Raw genomic sequence first — 19344 nt, 5'->3', positions numbered from 1 at the left:
GCCACAGTCCCCTAGTTTTTTAATGAGAATGGGGTGAGAGACAGTGTCAAAGGCCTTCCTGAAGTCCAGAAAGATTACGTCCACTGCTACCCCTGCGTCTAAGGATTTTGTGACCTGGTCATAGAAGGCCACCAGGTTGGTCTGACAGGACCTGCCTCTAACAAACCCATGTTGGTTGCCCCTAAGCATAACCTCCCCTGCTGGCCCCTTGTGGACATGTGCCAGGATAATTCTCTCTGGTTTTTCAACAGTCAAAAAACTAGTGAAATTAGTTTTTTGGAATGGGGTGCCACTGAATTCAGAAAGGTTATGGAGGGGGGTGCCTTGAGTCCAAAAAGGTAAAGAATCACTGCTTTAAACTGTTACCAACATTTTTCACAACCACTACAAGCAGAACAAATCTGTGTAGGGGAAGAAACTTTTATATATTTCAGTTTGCATGGGAGGTCTTAACACAACTTTCTCCCAGCTCTGCTTGGCTCCTCCATGACAGCTTGAGCCACAAAGGCAAGATTATACAAATAAATGGGATCTGCTATTCTTTACACACTACATATGTAGTAGGCACTATGCAATGGCATGCCGTGAAGTACAAACATCCATAATACACAAGCATCCCTGTGCTGTTGGGTAGATGCCAAAAGATGCTATCAGTCTGCATCACAAGTAGCATCTGGGTTTGCATGTGTACACTGAAGAAAATTGTGTGGTATCAACAATAGAAAAGAAGCATGGGAACCAGATATGAGGATAAGCTGTGGGTTGCAGCTGAGGATAGAGAGCTAAGACAGAGAGATGAGAAATGTGAGCCACACTAAAGTTGCAATGTATGAGAGAGGGGCCTGTGGAACAAGGGTTGGCTTGTGAAGAGTCCCTAGGAGAAAGACAGTGGTTCTGAAGAAACTGCAGAGCAGGGTTGAAAAATAAGAAACATAGCTGACAGCAAGAGGAGAAGAAGCAGAGGAGGGTATATCTACACTGCAGTGCAAAGGTGTGACTGCACCTCGAATAAACACTTAAGCAAGCTTTATATTAGGTAGCTCAGGGAATGAGAGCAACATGGAACTCAGTAGAGAGTAGGCACCCAAGAAATCACTTGGGTCCTATGCAGCTGTCACAGTTCAAACAGGACCTCGTATTACACCAGCTACTCTGCTAGTAGTACCCAGACTAGCTAGCTTAAGGCAAGCTAAGGTAGGATTCAGGATTGCAGTGCAGACATTTCAAGAGTAGTACAGTGTATGAAAGCACTAGCTGGGGATGCAGATGATCTAGGTTCCAGAGATGGCTCTCCTACTAGCCTGTAGAAGGACTGTCACAGGGCACTGAGGTGCCCTGTTCCTAAAGAGGAGAAACTGCTGGGGAAAGAGCTCTAGCAAGGAATAAGGAGCCCAGCTGGGGGTTGCCAGGGCAACCAAAGAAGGTCAGCTGACCAGAAGGGGCTGGGCCTGGCTCCCTTTATAAACCCAAGGAGCTGAGAGCAGGAGCAGTTCCCTGCCAGCAGCCAGAGAGGCAGGAGCTCCTGGAGTAATGATGTGAGAAGCAGTGAAAACAGCAGGTGCAGCTTGACTTGAGTTGAGCAATGTTGTTGTAGCCAGGTGGCTTATGTTTGAGTTATAGCCAGGAAGCTGAAGTTTGTGTTGCTGTTTGTTAAACCGGTGGTTTGGGTGAGGCTATAAGGGGTTGGAGGAGGCCTCATAGGGGACTCACAGCGGAGTGTGAGGACCCCAGCACCAGTGAGGGCGCAGCGTACGGGGTGCATAGACCCTAGCCCCAAAGAGGGGCGTTTGAGAAGCCCCAGTGCAGGCGTGGCGAGCCCAGAGAGGGGGCACTGTTGAGAAGCCCCAGTGAGGGCGTGGCGAGCCCCAGATAGGGGGTATTATTGGAAAGCCCAAGTTGGGCACAGCGAGCCCCAGAAAGGGGGCTGCATTGTTGAGAAGCCCAAGTGTGGGCACAGAGAGCCCCAGGAAGGGGGCAACATTGTTGAGAAGCCCAAGTGTGGGCACAGAGAGCCCCAGGAAGGGGGCAACATTATTGAGAAGCCCAAGTGTGGGCACAGAGAGCCCCAGGAAGGGGGCAACATTATTGAGAAGCCCAAGTGTGGGCACAGAGAGCCCCAGGAAGGGGGCAACATTATTGAGAAGCCCAAGTGTGGGCACAGAGAGCCCCAGGAAGGGGGCAACATTATTGAGAAGCCCAAGTGTGGGCACGGAGAGCCCCAGGAAGGGGGCAGTACCATTAGGAAACCCAAGTGTGGGCACGGGGACGGAAGGCCCAGGGAGAACAGGAAGGGGCCAAAAAATAGCGAGAGAAGCAAGATGACGATTCCATCGGCGAGGCGTGGACTGCAGTGTAGGGGAGGTAACTGAGCCGCAGATAGCGCCCCCTAGTGGCGGGGCAGAATAAGGGCAGCCTCCCACTAATTAATACTAATTAATTAATTAACAACAAGGCATGGCAGGTGAGTAGGCGGGCAGTTGCCCCAGAGACAGGTGTGTGGGCCACATTAAGGGTGGCCCAGAGTGACTACCTGTCACAAGGACCTACGTAAATCACTTGTCATCTGCCTCATTTCTTGTACTATGCAGGTAAAGACACCAACCTTCTCTGAGAAGTGCTGTAAGATCTACTGATGAAAAGCTTAGTGGTTGGATATTGTTATTTTAGTTGTACTATTCAGGTGCAAAGAGGCTAACATGTAGACCGTAGGTAAGTAAAGCACTGACACACCTACTTAGAGAGGTGCCAGGAGCTTTTTTGAGGGGGAAAAAAGTGGAATGAGAAGGATATGGGAAATGCCAGCCAGGAGTGGGACATGATATATATGGCCCCAAGAAGGAGTAATCTTTGCTTAAAAGTATAGGTTTGAATCCAGCCCAAACCTACCGTACCTCAAACTCATTGCCATCCACCAGTTGTTCAAGATGATTTCACTAAGACTACAGCAAGGATGATAACTGTAATGTAAGGATGGACATGCCCTCATCCTTTGAACTAGGCCCACCTGATCAGGATTGAGGCATGCTGCAGGGCTGAGGGAAGCTTCTAACACAATGTATGGGCCTTAAAACTGAGACTCCAGGCACCTTTCACCAGCATTAGGTTCACTTTTAAAAAAGCATATAGAAAATGTACAAGTCAGAAGGAGGGGAAATAATGGGTAATCAGCACACTTAATTGAAGAGGTTTTTGGCACCACTTCTGTGATATTCTCCGCCCTGCTCTGCAGTGCCTGGATTCTGGCAAGGGATAGAAGCCAGCCTAAACTGCACCTAAGAAATTCTGATCCTCAGTCATTCTTGATGATGGAACTGTATTAACAAGCTGAAGGTAAAAGATGAAGCTCTCATCATCTTAAGTGACAGGCATTCATACGGCGGTGCTCAGAGGATATTTACATGGCTGGATTAATGCACAGGCAAACTAAGCATATGCCTAGGTCCCTGAGTTGTTTGGGGGGAGGTGGCAGTGCTGGTCCTTCTTTCTGTGGCAGCACGAATGGCCCCGTCTGCCTTCCCTTCCCTTCCCCTCCGCAGCCCTCTTTCCTAGCAACGGCCCCAAGCCCCTCTCCCCATGGGGGTCTCAACTGGCCCAGGGCTTAGGGCCCACTAAAGGGCTGATCCTTGTCCTGGACATTCCTGGCGTTCTGGGAGCCCTCAAGTCTACATCACACACAGAAAACGTGTCTACACAAGATGCTTTACTGTACATTAGATTAATCTAATGCACAGCAAAATGCCATCATCTACACATGTGCTGGACCTACTGTGCATTAAAATTAATCTAATGCACCATTTGCTAGTCTCAATACACATAGATGTTGACCAGAAGCAATTATGCTCCCTGGTCAGCCCAGGCAGCAGGGGACCACTGCTGCCTGGCTAAGCCCTGGTGCAAGGGGAGCTGTGCTGGCTGCAAAGGCAGCGGTCTCCCAGCCCCGTGCACACTGGAATGGGTCCCAATGTACACAGGGCCAGGAGAGCTGTACCAGCTGCAGGGGCGGTGGTCTCCATCCCGATGTGCGTGGGGTCAGAAGACAGCTGCCCCTACAGCTGGCACAGCTCTCCTGGCCCCATGCACATTGGGACTAGCCCCTGTGCCCCCTGGCTGCTGCAGGGGCAGAGCAGGGCAGAAGCAGCCCTGGACTGGGTTGCTCCCATTGGGCACAAATCTGTGGCCAACAGGGCAAACATGTAAACACGCTCCTGGTGACATCTTTCTGTGCCTTATTTTACTACGCAGTAACCATACTGAGCACTAATTGCACATGTAGACACACCCAGAGATGGGTAAAAGTAACACCAATAACTAGATTCAGGGTTGAAATTTAAAGTTTGTTTTCAACGTTTACAAAACAGCATAGCAAGCCAAATCTGTCACTAGAATAACACCACAGCATAACCCCATCTCCTATCAACTGAAATGTTTGTGAATCTGTATTTTAATTGAAGGCTTCTGCTTTAAAGGGTTGAAACACAGGTCTGTAGTGCTGCAAATGCAAATTAAAAAAAAAACAGCAGCAAAGAAATTCAGCCAAACTAGAAAATAAAATGACGGTGGACAGGAATGAGATGTCAGATACTTCTCAGTGTCCAAGCTGAATGAAATGCAAACCCAGTGTGAAAGCACCAAAGGTAGACCTTTCATTTTAAACTGATATTAAATACATGTTTATGCAAGTTTGTTTTTTAACAATGCCTTTAAAAACAGAGAGAATTTTTTAATGAGTCAGGAATGGAGCATAGCATTTCAGGGACACAGGGGCTTGGGGGGCGGGGTTGTTTGTTTTGTTTCTTTTTTTTTTTTTTTTTTACAGGGGAGAAAGCCTACATCAATGAGTCTCAACCAGGGGTGGCACCAGTCTCTTCCCAGTGTGGGGGCTGAGGTGGGCTAGACATAAAACTGGGGGGCTACACTATACAAAAGGCAGGACACAGGACCTGTGGGCCAGCCAGGAGCACTGCACCTCTGTGGGCAGGAGCGGGGCAGTCTCAGCTGCACGGGGCAGGAGTCTTGGACAGGGGTGGTGCTGGGAGGGGTGCCTACAGTGAATTTTGGGGTGGCTGTCACCCCCCCCCCCCCGGTCTGAACCAAGGTGCTGTAAGATCCTTTTAAGGGTGTCACAGGATGCTGTGCAATATTAGCACTGTTAGCTGCACAAACACCTATACAGGATTCATAAGGTAAACCCAGAGATTTCAAATAGGAATCCAGTGTGTCAAAATAAACCATTCTGACCTGTTTTGGTCTTTCTGAGTTCTTTGTAAAAGGAGAATTGCTCTATTTTTCCAAAGTCAAAAAGCAAGTGAAAGCTAAGAGCTGGCATTTTCTGAGGGGTTCCTCAAATCTAAATCAGGCAGAGAACCACTGGTCTACACTGTGGCAAACAGCAATTTGGTGCCACCCCTAGGATACCCACCACCCTGTTTCCAAAAACAAAGCACATGAGGCGGGAGTGAGTGGGTGGTGCTTATTGCCCTGGTGGCATGACTGAATTCCCTGCATTATGCTGTAGGCAATGGAAGAGATCCTTCTGATACAACAGCAATGGCAGGAAAAGGCCTTTCAAAAGTATATTACTGTACCATCTGTTTGGCTTACTGCCTGCTAATTTGCTATGCTTGTCCTATCTGGTGGCACTGAAGAACATCCCAGGCAGGATGGAAAGGATTGGTAAACCTATCCGTGGATTGGTATGAACTTCTGCATCTGTATCTCACTAAAGGTGAGTATAGAACAGGGGTGGACAAAATGCAGCCCGCGGGCCACATATGGCCCACCAGGCCATTCTATCTGGCCCCTGGGGCCCCTAAAAATTTTAGAAAATTAATATTTATCTGCCCCTGGTTGCCTGTCACGAGGCCCTCAATGGCTTGCCAAAATTCAGTAAGCAGCCCTCCACCCGAAATAATTGCCCGCCCCGGTATAGAGAATCAGCAACTGAGTACCATAATCACAAACACATATGCTGCCAACAAGAGTGGACTACATTAGCGTCTGCGCAGAATACACAGGCAGGCCCAGATCCTGGTCAGATCACTTTGGAATGACAAGGATTTAAGCAGGGAGGAGATAACAAGAACCTTGAAGGCAGCAAGTGCATGGAAGACCTTGGGGTGAAATCAAGCACTCCTTGAAAGCTATGACAACTTTGAGATGCTTAGCTAGCAGCATGAAAGGAGCAGAGCAATGGACCATGCTCTTTGCATTGAGCTGTCCACTTTAGAAGCAGAAAGGACAGGGGGCAAGGAGGAGCTGAAAAACCCGTAAGATCTAAATAGCAAGAAAAACTTCAGTTAAACTGCCCTGTGCCAAGCAACAGAGGGCTGTGTTACTACAAAAGAACGTCATGTGCATCAAGTCTGGATGTGATGTTCGGAAGCCCAGCAAGCATGTGCATTCAGAGAAAACAGCACCAAAACGCACTTCCAGTGCTCATCTTTTCCAAAGCTGTACTGGTGTTGGAGCTCTGAAAACAGCCTGACAGGGTGCAACATAACTGCATAGACAAAGACTATTTCTGCACAGAATAGTAATTGCTCCAGCTCTTAAACTGATCAATACCAGAGCAGCCCAGCCCACCACTAATGACAGAACAAAAAGATAACTATCTCCATTGTAATGTCACCTCCATAATCTCACAGACATTTAAACAGAAACAACAGTTTGATAACTTCATAACACCAAATGTATCGCAAGTCAAAAGGTGAGCGAGGCCTCTCCTAGCCTCACAAAATGCAAAACAGCCAACTGCAACTAGCCAGGAGTTCAGTAACCTCAAGCCAGCAAGTGCAAGAGAGAGTAAGAGACTGCCATTTCCTTCAGTTGCATCTCTGTATTGATGTTGGAAAGCAGGGCTGCATCTAGAATTATCATTTAACACGGCAATCTGCACTAATGAGCTAAAGCATTCCATGGGCTTAGAAATGCTGGAGACTTGCTCAGCAAGAAAGAGGAGTGCAGATGAGTACAAGAAAGGTCCTTAACGTGATCTGGTAATGAAAAGCTTACAGTGGTTGTAGAAGGAGGGACACAATGGGCGCATCCACCCATGATGTGGACGTTTGGTTCCCCAGGGACAACTAGCAGTGGTGCACCTTGCGCTGTCACGACTTGTCCTTAGGGAATGCCTGTGTCACGTGTGCTCTGCTGCTGCTGTGAGGCAAGTTAGCCCCAGGTGGGATAGGGGAGACTGGGACCAGCACTGCCCCTTTGTGCACCACTCAACTTTTTTTTTCCCCATGGGTTTTTTTGACCCCTGGATACCCAGTGCAGAGAACACCTAAATGTGCAGTATGTGGCACCGCAGATGTGTCTGCGGTGCCACATACCCCACATCCGCGCTTGTCTGGACACGGCCAATGAGGGTGAAGTCACAAGCATTCTCTCCCAGTGGTTCTGGTCCAGACCACAGTTGCAGAATCTGCTCCAAAAATGGTCTATAACTCATCTCATTCCCTAGCCGTGACCCAGAATAGGGAGTACATCTGCTCACTGCCTTGAGTGACAAACGTGTGATATTCAGGTGATTACAAAAAGGTATATAAAGAAAATGGTCAAGCCAACAGTCTGCTGTTCTCTCTTCTTTCCCTCAGTGCAAATCCATGATCATAGGATCGTACAAAAGCAAGGCAGGAAGGGATCTCATGAGGTCGTCTAGTCCAGCCCCCTGCTTGAGGCAGTATCATTCCTGCCTAAACCAGTCCTGTCAAGTGTCTGTCTAACCTGCTCTTGAAAATTTTCAGGGATGGAAATTCCACATCCTCTCTAGGTAGCCTGTTCTAAGATGGCAATGCCAAGGAGGAGGTAGTATGTAGAAGGCCAATTGTTTTCCAGGAACCACAACAGATATCCCTTTATATCTTCTATTCCAATATGGAGGCCTCTCCCTCTTATTTCTTTAGGATTGGAACCATGCAGGGTAATAAGCAGCTGCTTTCCCCTCCACTCTACTCATACAGATACTAGTTTATAAGAGTTCTAGAACTGATGCTCCCCAGCCACCACTGTTTGAGAAATGCATGCAATGGGAAAATTTAAAAGGAAAACGTAACTCAGCGAAGCAAAAAAGACCCTTCTCCACATCTCCCTGCCCCACTTATTTCTCAATGAATTCAGCACTCAGCAAAGAAGCATGATTAAATGCCCAGGCGACCCATTTATCATCAGAAGAAGCAGAGCATAAACAGCAGCATCCCCTAGGCTGTCCCCCCACTGTGTTTCAATCCTGGCCTTGGGAGGACCAGCTCTGGGAATAGCAAGGTAAATCACTTGCCACTTCCTGGCACTGGTAATCTCCCAAAACAAATTTATGACCATTAAAGTCAGCAAGTCACCCATAAGCTAACAAAGAGATGAGAGCACCTTTGTAGCCCTCTGCTCAGCAGGTCTCCTAGCTCCATAGATCAACAGCCCTAATCACACTGGATGTCAGCCCCATAAGGGGAAAAAAAGGCTGCTGGTATGACGTAGACATTCTACTGGGGTCTCTGGGTCATTCACAGAGGTGGTTAGCCATGTTAGTCTGGAGTCAGGCAGAAGGTAGGGCAGGATGGCACCTTAGAAACTATCTGGTTCAGAAAGGCATGAGCTTGTGTAGGCAACAACCTGCTTTGGCAGAAGCTATGAATGAATGATCCAGTCTATTCACAGTAACTGATTAAGTAGGTTGTTACTTACAAAAGCTCATCCCTCTCTGAACCAGTTCGTCTCTCAGATGCCACCCCACCCTATTTTTTTTTTTGTCGGTGGTAGATCCTAGTTGGACACAAGCAAACACATTATTTAAAAAGCTTCCCGCATTAGCAACAATCGCACGTTGTGTGTTTCATGGGAAATGGGTCAACTGAAGACAAAGATACAAACCAAAGAGAACTCCAACAATCAAAGTGTTTAGGGAGGGATCCCCAAGCTGGGAACCTACCTGACACTTCTCCTTCATGTCCATGGCTGCAAAGTGCTGTAAGCATGCCCAGCAGATGATGATCGCCCCTCTGGGGGAGAACCTCTAGATGACTACAAGCCTCGGTTACTCTGTTATCGCAGCAGCATCTGTGGAGACAAATGGGACAAGAATGACATTTTTTCATGCAAATCTTTGACAGAAAGTGGGTACACATGAGAGGGAGAAGCAGAGGACAGAGGTTGGTGTTAATTGTGTCCCATTAGTGTGCAGTCCCACTCCCACACCAGGTAGGATCCATCGATTTAACTTCCAAAAGAGCTAGCAGCCCTGGATGAATTAAGCTCTCTGCAGAGCATAAGAAGATGAATGCAGCAGCCGTGACACATGCTGGCATGCATCCAGGGGAGCTGACAAATTCTGCCCCTAGCAAGGAACTGGATTCCACCAGGTGCTCTGAAGACGCCAGGCTGAAATGCCAGCCAGCGAACGTGTGATCAGACCGGGATGTCACCAGCAGCCATTTGTCTTGCTATTTTTATCTAGCTGGGGCTCTGTCCAGCTAATCTCTAATGGAGCCTGCAGTAATTACTCTTCCATTTGCTGAAACAACACATCCTCTTTGACAAAGCTAAGCTACAGGGCTGAACTCAAACCTAGCCCTCAATTAAGCAGACCAGAAGCCTAAGAAAAGACCCAGATCACTAGGAAACAGGCTAGCAAGTTTCATTTTAGTAAGTCTGGAATTAACAATGTTGGAGTAGGAGACTACTTTGGAACACCTTCCCCCATACCCTTGGCCTGACACGGCCTGAACATGTTGATCTTCAGGATATGCAGCAAGACTCATCTATTGCCTTGGGCTTTGCAGGGAGGGGGCAAGCTGAAGGATACCTTAGCCCCCTTTTGCACAGCACATGGACTCTGCAAACCCAACCTCACTGTCTCCCCGTTCTCTGTGATCTTCATGTATGGTAGTGTTCTCCAGGGAAATGCTGTAACCAATTACACTGAGAAAAAACAGGAATTCTCAGTTTCCTTAGAAAACCACTTCTCTTCTATGCCTAACTAGGACCACAAGCTGATCTGTGTATTACAGCTAAGTACTCCCTCCCAGACAGGTGTCTGCTACACCTGCATTTCAGGCTGCAAGTCCTCGGTTCACTTGCTCAGGAGGAAGGGTGGGGAGTGCTTAAGACTGCAACCGCCACCTGCAGTTCTTTTCGCTGTCTGCTTTCTGCCTGGAGTATCGACAGATTTAGCCAGCAGTCTGGACTTTGCCCCTGTTTTCTGTTCTGTGACCCTCACAGGCATGCACACAGCATGGGAATGAAGCGATCTTCAACAGCTCAGTCAGCCCTGCCAGGCCAATTAACAAATGCAAGGAGAAGATCAGAGAAAGTTATTGGAGTAAAGCTGATGAAGGCCGAGAGCAGGAAGGAGGCCAGTACACCTTATTATGCTGTTAGGGCAAAACGTAGAGCCATATCACACCCTTAATCAGGGATCACTTCAACACAAAGGAAGGGAAGAAGGGATGGAGTAAAAAGAAAGAGAGAGAAACAACAACAAATACAGACTGGGGAATGATTGGCAACACCGGAGTACTGCAGAGAAGGACCAGAGGGTTACAGTGGACCATAAGCTTAATATGAGCCAACAGTGTGCACTTGTTGCAAAAAAAGCCAACAGCTTACTGGGTTGTATCAACAGGAGTTTCGCTTGCAAATCGGGGGAAGTGATTCTTCCACTCTATTTGCCATTGGCGAGGTCTCCCTTAGAGTACTGTGTCCAGTTTTGGGCCCCACGCTTCAAGAAAGATGTGGACAGTTTGGAAAGAATCCAGCAGAGAATGACAAAAACATTATTAGAGTCCTAGGGAACGTGACTCATGAGGGAAGGCTGAAAGCAGTAGGATTATTTAGTCTGAAGAGAAGACTGAGAAGGGATTTGGTAACAGTCAAATACCTGAAGGGCGATTATCATGGAGAGAGATTTTAAATACATATTACTTTTTTCCTGTGGCTGTAGAGACAGGACTAAGAGCAAAGGCCTCAAACTGTAGCACAGGAAATTTAGGTTGAGGATTAGAAAGAACTTTCTACAAGGGTCGTGAAGTACTGAAACAGGCTATCTAGAGAAATGGTGCAATCTCCATCCCTGGATGCAGCAGATTAGACAGACACTTTGCTGGGTTGGTTTTTTGTCAGGGATAATCCTGTCTTGAGCAGGGGGCTGGTCTAAATGACCTTGTAAGGTCCCTCCAGCCATTCTCTTCTATGATCCCATGAACTTAGAAAGAAGTATGAGACACTTTGTGATTCTTCTTTGTATTGGCTTAAATAGAAGACTTGCAGCCTTGACTATTAATCGTGTACTCAGGTACTGAGAGGCCAAAGCCAAAATAGGAGGACAAAAAAGCCTCCCAAATGATCTCCTTAATGATTCAGCCCAAAACGCTAGCAACAGTGACTTTGCTCTGGTCCCCTTTCCAGTACTGTTTGAGAAAAAAAAATCACAAGCGAGACAGGTGTGCAAGCGATGGTCTTGTTCCACATTGCAGTGATGCTCTCTTTCAGACACCAAGCTGAAGTGCAAGTGTTGCTGAGATAGCAACACTACCCCATTTCTGCGAGTTCAAAGCAGCCACCTGTGCATTTAGGAGAATCGTTCCATGATCAGTACAAACATCAATAATGTTATGTTAGGAAGGGGGACCCGCTGCTGGTGTTCGAAATAACTCAGACTGGTCTGAAAGAGAAAATACATAACCAACAGAAATAAGAATGGCTAAATAATGCGTAATAACAACTTGCAAGACAACTTCAAGTGGTACATCAATAAATGAGTTAATCATCACACAAAGGGAACTGGTGCCCCTTCGGACCAGGTCCTATTCCACCTATATGCATCTAAGTGCTACTCTGCATCCAAATGTAGTTGCACAAGTGTGAGTCTTGGCACTTGCACAGATTTTCTATTGTATTTTCACCTACAGGGGGAAGAGGAGCACCCAGGCAGGCGAGCACCAGAATGCAGGTCCAAGAAGGCATGGCTGAGAAAAACACAGAAGTAACAACAGAAAGGAGGACAGCCACCCCCCCCGTGTCCCATCTTTCGTCCCATAACCCAGCAATCAAGAACCAGCCCAGGGACAGAAGACCCCAGGGTGTAAACCTCTTTCACCAAGCGATCTGAACCAGCATTTTCCACTTCCCAGCAAAGTACTGTAACCACCTAAACGCTAGCCACAGGCCTCTGCAGCCCTCCTCTTGAAGCTGACCCACTTGGCAGCCAAGAACAGAAGACAGGAGGCCAGGAGGAGAACAAGATGGAGGAAGCATAGCTTTGTGAAGTAGATGCCAGCATTACAAGGCAAGGGCCCTGGATTCTCGGCCTCAATGGCTTTTTCTCCCCCTCGTATTTACCAGACAGTAGATAAACAGCTGTGGAACAAATCCCCTACTGAGGACTAGGGCAGAAGGGCTACAACATGCCCCACACAATACCTAACCCGTAGCCTGGTGGTCAGGAACGTTTGCTGGGAAGTGGGGGGGATGCAAGTTCAAAACCCCTCTTGGCTGCCTTCGCCCAGAATCAAAGAGTTCTTCATCAGGATTTTGCTCTGACTCCGCAATTACACACCTACCCAGGCAAGTCTACTCCACCACAGAGAACATGCCTCCGCAACAGGGAGGTTGGGGCTGTACTAAACAGATACCAGGAGCCCCATGTGTCACTCATTTCCTCCTCCTAGTTTTCCAGTTCTACCCTCCCCTCTCCCCCACCCCCCAAAAAAACAATAAAAATATGCCCATCAATGCCTAGGCTATTACCTGAAGTTCTGTAACCAACTGGCTGCAGAATTCAAAGCTTAGGGCACTATATCCAAACAGGGTCTAAGCACACTTAAGCAGATAATACAGCCAGTGCAGCTACCATCTTTAGACTTGAGTATTTCCCTCAATAAATTACTTCAGTCAGCAACAATAAGGTAAATCTTCACACAGGGCCATTTCTGTAAAAATGCTGCAGGCAGAACAGCTGCAGCATTTACCCAGTAATTAACCTACAGGAACAGCACTGTTTTTCATGATATTTTCATTTTATTTAGATTTATATTAATGCATGTATCCAGAGCTTTGGCTTCCACAAACACTTGATATGGAAGAACAAGACTCAGATCCAGTATCCAGAATGCTGGTCCCTTCCCAGTCTAAAACAAAACTTTCCCACCGCTGTTAATTCATTCCTCCCAACCAGAAAAGGCCTGGGAGTACAAGTGACTTTTAGGTCCAATAAGTTTCCAGCAATCAGCCAAGTGGTGTTCGAAACATCTGTCGGAACATCAGAACTGGAGTCTCTAAAGGGTTCAAATCAGCATATTATAATAACCACTTAAAGCAAAAACATTGTCTCATCTGCTCTGGAAATTTATAAAGGTGTCAATGAAGATATTCTGTTAGTATTACTAATCTTTTTTTAAAAAGCCAAAAAACCTATGTAACATTTATTTAACAGCTATCAGAGGATTTTAAAGTATGGCAGAAATATACACTAAGTCAGTCTCGCAGCGTTGGTTTGAGGCATTTATGTTGTAATCCAATTTTTTTTTTTTTAAATGCACGGTGGTATTCTACACCCAACACAACTAATGTCAGCAACAGAATTTTAAATAAAAGAGATGTATACAACATAAGCAGCAGGGAAAAGCTAGGCTACAAGTACTCCCCAAAATGCCAATCTTCCAGGGGAGGGAAATAAAACAAACAAAACAGAGAAATGTACCTGTCCTGTGCGTTTCCACTGGAGGGTTCAATTATTAATGCTTTCACTTTATTTATCAGTTATTTCCAGTTTAAACTAGAGCCAAACAGTCTGAATATCTGTTGTTGCCAAAAGCGAATCCCACAAGAAAAGAAGTCTGATCTATCATCTAGAATAGAAACGCAGGGGAACAGTTAATAAGACAAAAGCAGCTGCCTTGGAAGAATGGCTTAGATTAGATCTGATTGTTTTGCTATTACCAAAGCCATACGGCCGTCTTACTCCAGAGTATTTGACGTCTGTCTGATCATTTATAACACAGGTGCATCTGCTGACAGACAGGCTTCATAAGATGCTTAAAGGGACACTGTCAGCTAAGTTCAGCCCTAGCAACTGCATGCGATAATTAGAGGATGGAGACTAGCACCCGTGACTTGTGGGTCCAATTTCCACCTGAAAGAGAGACTGTCTGAAATCAGGCATGCCACCCCTTCTGTCTCTATATTCAGAAATGTGGAAAATATCCACCTACTTTGCAAGGAAGCTGGGAACATAGTTCATTAATAAGTGTAAAGCTGGCAAGACCCTCTGAAGGAATTTACTACGCAAGTGTGAGAGGTATTATGATTTAAAAAACTAAGCAAGGGTAATCAAGGAATAGTTTACCATCCCATGCTGTGGATCAGCCTCAGTTTATTCACTAGAGGCTTCACTTTTCCTACTGACAGGAAGAAAATGAGAGTACAGGAACAGACTCATTCAGCCTTGAAGCCAGTGAGGGAACTGCTGCACTCAGAAAGCATTTCAAATCCATGTTAATGTATGTTTTAAAAAAATTTCTGGTTAAAGTCAGTGGTGTTTGCATTGCACTTGTATTTTTCTATCTCAGTGGTTTTCAGCCTCGTTAGACTGAAGGCACCCCTCGGAAAATGCCAGCTTAGTTTTCACTTCTATTTTTGACAGAAGAAAATTAATAAAGAAGCTCTTCTATTGAAAAGAACTCAAAGACTACAACAGGGAAGAATGCTTTTAAAGCTACGAATTCCTATTTGAAATCTATGGGTTTATCTTGTGAACTGTGTATATACCTAACAGGTCAACATAGTGAGGGCACCCTGTGGCACCTTTAAAAGGATCTCAAGGCACCCTGGTTGAGAATCACTGCTCTCTCTTATTTACAGACAGGTAGAAAATGAACCTCTGACCCTTTCCCTCTTCCTTCAGCACAACATTTTCAGTTCAGACCACTGTCAGAGGATGGCTGGCAGTCTAGAGAGGAAGCCAGGCATCAGGAAAGGGACTGTGGAGAGAGGGCTAGTATGCAAAAGGTCTCAAGCAAATGGTCTGCCCACAAACAGATAATGGGTTTGTCTGCGAGGCTAAAACCAAGCCTGGTACAGTTGAAAATACTCTGATTGTTCTTTTAATTTTATTCTACTTACTAAAGCGGTAGCTGCCAAACTACATCAGAACAGCAGTGCATCTAATCTAATCCAGTATATTGTCTCCAACAGAGCCCAGTCTCTGTTGTTTCGGAGGATGGTACAATAAAGCTGAAGTGGATAATTATGGAATAAGATGCCCACAGATTACAGTTCATCCTAATACCTGTCAATTAGAGCTTGGTTCATATCCTGAGATAGAAAGATTTCTCTCCTTTCAACACTTCTTTTTTTCACATCACCACTGCATATTATGGAACTGTGGATGTTCAGATTACCCAGAGAGAGGGTCAATCCTTGTTATATTTTAACAAATTCTCAGTTGGGTAAGGCTGTCTTCACAGATTACTGTTCTGCTGCAGCACCTGGACTGTCACTTGGGATTTGACTTATTGACTCTTGTGAGCAATGGGCATCTAATTCAACAGGCTGAAGATCTGCTTCTTGCTAGGTCTGACCCAAGGAGTATGATGTTTCAATAAATAAGATATCAGATTCACCCAAAGAACCTTGTCTGCCAATAAATAAGAGGTAGTCTTATTACAAAAAAAAATCAATGGGAGGCTTAGGTAATAGGTGAGTGCTTTTTTAAAAGCAAGAATGAAAGATCATATATTAGGCTCAGATTAACAAAGCCAGTCTTGCTAGCAAGGGATGTCACAAGGCTATGAGTAAGTAAAGATGTTAATTATGACCATATATTATACTGAAGATGATTGTTTCCCATCTCACTAAGATACTTAAGACTTGAAGCAAGGAGATGAATATTTTCCTTTCCAAAATCTTTTATTATTCTCACTCCTTTGAAAGAAGTTAAAGCGAATCTCCAGAGATTCTTTGTCTATTCTACTCCTGTTACTCAACCCCAGTCCCATCCCCACAGTGCTACTATTTGGTCCAACGTACAGTCAAAGAAGTAGTATTTGCAATAATGAGGAGCTCAAGTGTTGAACGTTCTCCAGTCCCATCAGCTTCCACACCAGTGGCAAGAGCTCAGTTATATATACGGATAATGCTGACAAATAGCAAGTGTAATGCTAAATTATTTAAATGTATATAAACAATACGCAGTATCAAAGAAATGATAGCTGTCATTCAACATAACACTCAGGTGCTATGGTGACAGAGGCCAAACAATTATTTCAGTTAAAATTACCTTAAAAAGTCAACAATTGTTAGCTGTATTCAGCGATTCTTTTACCCAATTCATTTTTACTTGTCTGGCTACAAGTACAGCTAACACTCCTATGTGCCAACCTAACAAGAAGTTTGTAGAGTGCAGAAATAGATGCACAAAGAACCACTCTCGTTGCAGTATCTGTAGACATGTAACAAATGCAATGTCACTGGGATTTGTTCTCCAGAAGTCTTCCAGAACCAGCACCAACAAGATCAAATTTCTCATTACAGTCATTCAAAATCCTTACATAGAAAGGACTGACAGGAACCAGTTAAGCCAACGGCTTAAACATTTTGTTACTGCTGCAACAAGCGTCCATGACAATGATTAGGAATGTAATATGCGCCCGTCCAACACCAAAAACATATAGAAGAGAGGAGCAATCAGTAAATTTCTCTAGATACAGGTCGGAAGTCGACTGTTCAGTACCATTCCCAGCTCTGCCATTGACTTGCTATGTGATCCAAACCAAGCCACTTAATCTCTCTCCCTCGCTGTCACTTCCCTCATCAGTAAGAATGTGGATATTACAGCCTTGCAAAGGGGTGCTGTGAAGCTTATCTGTCTATAAAGCGCTGTCATGTTTACTGGATTTTGTCTAAAAATAAATCTGAAGCATTAGTGTAAAGAACAAAAACCATTTTATCCAGAAATAAGAATGCCAACTATTTGTACACATCAGAGTCCTGCTCTGAACACAGTAGATGCAGTAATCCAACACGTGGCTCAGACTCAGGCTACTGTTCTTTGGCAGGCACCTTGAGTCAAGGTAGGTCAGCAGCTGTTAAGGAATGTTAATTATTTTTTCATTTATGAAAAACTTCCATCTTGGACAGCCCAAAACACTCCAGGAACAATATACACCACACAACTGCAATTCAACCACAAGACAATGCTGACCAGGACACCTGGGAAATTGCCAAATTTTACAGAAAATGTGATCGGAATATAATTCTAAGGTGGATGCTTGCTCTCTCTACTTGGCTGATTGAATGAGCTAGGGCGATTCAATCACTCTTCATTGTAAAGAACGTTGCCCAGGCTCAACTAATTTAGATCTCACGTTTTAGCAAAGATGATCATGAGGCAGCTATTTAAAGGCTCTCTGTGCTAAGGAGAAAAGTGTGTTTTAAGGAGATATTTAAAGTCTCCATCACGTTTTCAAAATCTCCTCATATGCTACTACATTATACTGCTTCCTCCCCATTGCTCCCTAAGGTATTTAGACTGCAAGCATTTCAAGGCAGGGACTCGCTTTACTCCTTATTTGTACATGCTCAACAAAACGGGCCTTGATTGCTCTTGGGGTGCCTGGGCTCCAGCACTAAAGAAAATAACTTGGATTTCTCCTTTTGAGGAAAAAAGTATCCTGGAGGAAAAAGGAACATGTAGCCTGGGAAATTAGAGTGGTCAAATGCCTCGGAAGAAAAATAAGAGAGGAAAAATTAAAAATAAAAGCAGAGTGGAAATGAGTCGCCAGAATACAAAAAGCTTGCAACTAAATAAATAAAAGCTGCAAGTGAGCAAGGGAGTGAAGCAGCGATAAATCCTAACTGCTGTTGCAGGGTCCAGGCCTGCAGGCCCCAAACCCCAGGGCTTTTTTAGAAGACCAGGGCAAGCTTGCTGAAGAAGATTAGACTTGGGGCTAATCCTGGAAAGCTTTGTCCGTGGCATAAAACCGCACCATTGTAACGGGCAACAGCGCAACCAGCCCAGTGCAAGTTGATAAGGTGCAGCATCCTCGCCAGGTGGACTGTCCCCACGCAGCCCTTCTCTTGTGCTCAAACGACAAGACCACTCTAGTTCCCAGGCTACGTACCCCTTATTCCTCCCAGATAACTTGGATTTCTCCTGTTGGGGGAAAAAAATATTTTCTTTAGTGCTGGAGCCCAGGCACCCCAACAGAGACCCAGCCCTGTTTTACTGAGCATGTACAAAAGAGTAAAGCGAGCCCCTGCCTTGAAACGCTTCCAATCTAAATACCCGAAAGGCTGCAGGCCCCTATCCCACAGCCTCCAGCACAGCATCCAGCTGGGTGTTCAATGGATCGCAGCGACACGATCTTCCACCCCACGGAGGCAGCTAAGACGTCGTGGGTCTGCGACAAGCGTCCCCTTGGCCCCAACAGAGCAGACAGGCGGTGCTTTCGGTCCGTCCCGCGGCTCCCGGCGCGCAGCCTGCGACGGGGGATACAGCAGCCGCGAGCCCGGCTCGGAGGTCGGCACCACGACGTGGGAACGCAGCGCGGCCCCACGCCCCTCGCGCACGGGCCGGAGGGGAGACGCGTTGCTGAGGCGGGCGCAAGTCACAGGCGCCCCGGTGAACCCCGCTGCACGAAGCAGAGCCCAAATCATCAGGAGTTACCGTGGTACTGTGCTGAGGGGGGGGGCTGAGCTCTCCGGCTCCTTGTCGCTCTCTGGGCTGGGGGCAGAGCGGGGTGGAACCATAATCACAGGACTCCTGGAGCTGGGGATTTAGGGCGGATTTATTAAATCCCCAGCTCCTGGAGTCCTGCGACTCTGCTGACACCCCGCAGCCTTAGGGACGGCCCAGAAGCCCAACCCTGAGGGCGGAAGCGCCCCCGCGGGGCCAGGCACCAGCCCCTGCCCAGGCTGCAGCCACACGGGCCAGGCCCAATCCACAGGGAGCCCCAGAGCCGGCCACGGGCCCTTCCCCCGCGGCACTTACCCGCCTGCCCCCGCCGGCGGCCTGAGCGGCGCCTCCGGCCTCCCCCGCGCAGGACACCCCGAGACCCCCTCACTCCATCGCCCACGGCGCCGCCATCTTTGGTCCTGGCGCCTCCCCCCCACCCTTCCAGTACCTCCAGGGACGAAGCAAGGGGGTACTTCAGGCACGGCGCAAGAAGCCAGCACCTGATTGGCCGGTTCTCAAACAGACCGCGCGGTGATAGGTCAGGAAAGTGCGAGGGGTGAAACTACATGTCCGCCCTTTCTTCAGGCAGGCAGGGCTGTTGAGTTTTGCCAGGCTCTAGGCTGCTGCCGGTGGCGGGAAAGGGCTTTTTCCGCAGGGCTTTCTACAGCGGCCCCTGCAGG

General features: G+C 46.7%; 1 protein-coding gene across 3 annotated transcripts in view; it reads right to left on the bottom strand.

Moving 5' to 3' along the window:
- The window catches only part of TMEM94 (transmembrane protein 94), a 66478-nt gene extending 47349 nt beyond the window's left edge, over positions 1-19129 (bottom strand). Inside the window, exons 1-2 of one of the 3 annotated variants that reach the window (XM_059732121.1) lie at positions 19113-19129; positions 8924-9051 (exon numbers count right to left, since the gene is read on the bottom strand). In XM_059732121.1, the coding sequence (XP_059588104.1) occupies positions 8924-8947 (24 nt within the window). In that variant the 5' untranslated portion in view covers positions 8948-9051; positions 19113-19129. Of the gene's footprint in view, positions 1-8923; positions 9052-18979; positions 19067-19112 lie in introns of those variants that run through there. The other 2 variants (XM_014601962.3, XM_019494332.2) reach the window with 2 other exon arrangements.
- Between the last annotated feature and the right edge of the window lie 215 nt (positions 19130-19344).

Source organism: Alligator mississippiensis, chromosome 8 (assembly GCF_030867095.1).
Source record: "Alligator mississippiensis isolate rAllMis1 chromosome 8, rAllMis1, whole genome shotgun sequence".
Taxonomy (NCBI): domain Eukaryota; kingdom Metazoa; phylum Chordata; order Crocodylia; family Alligatoridae; genus Alligator; species Alligator mississippiensis.
This window is presented reverse-complemented; position numbering and strand designations above follow the sequence as displayed.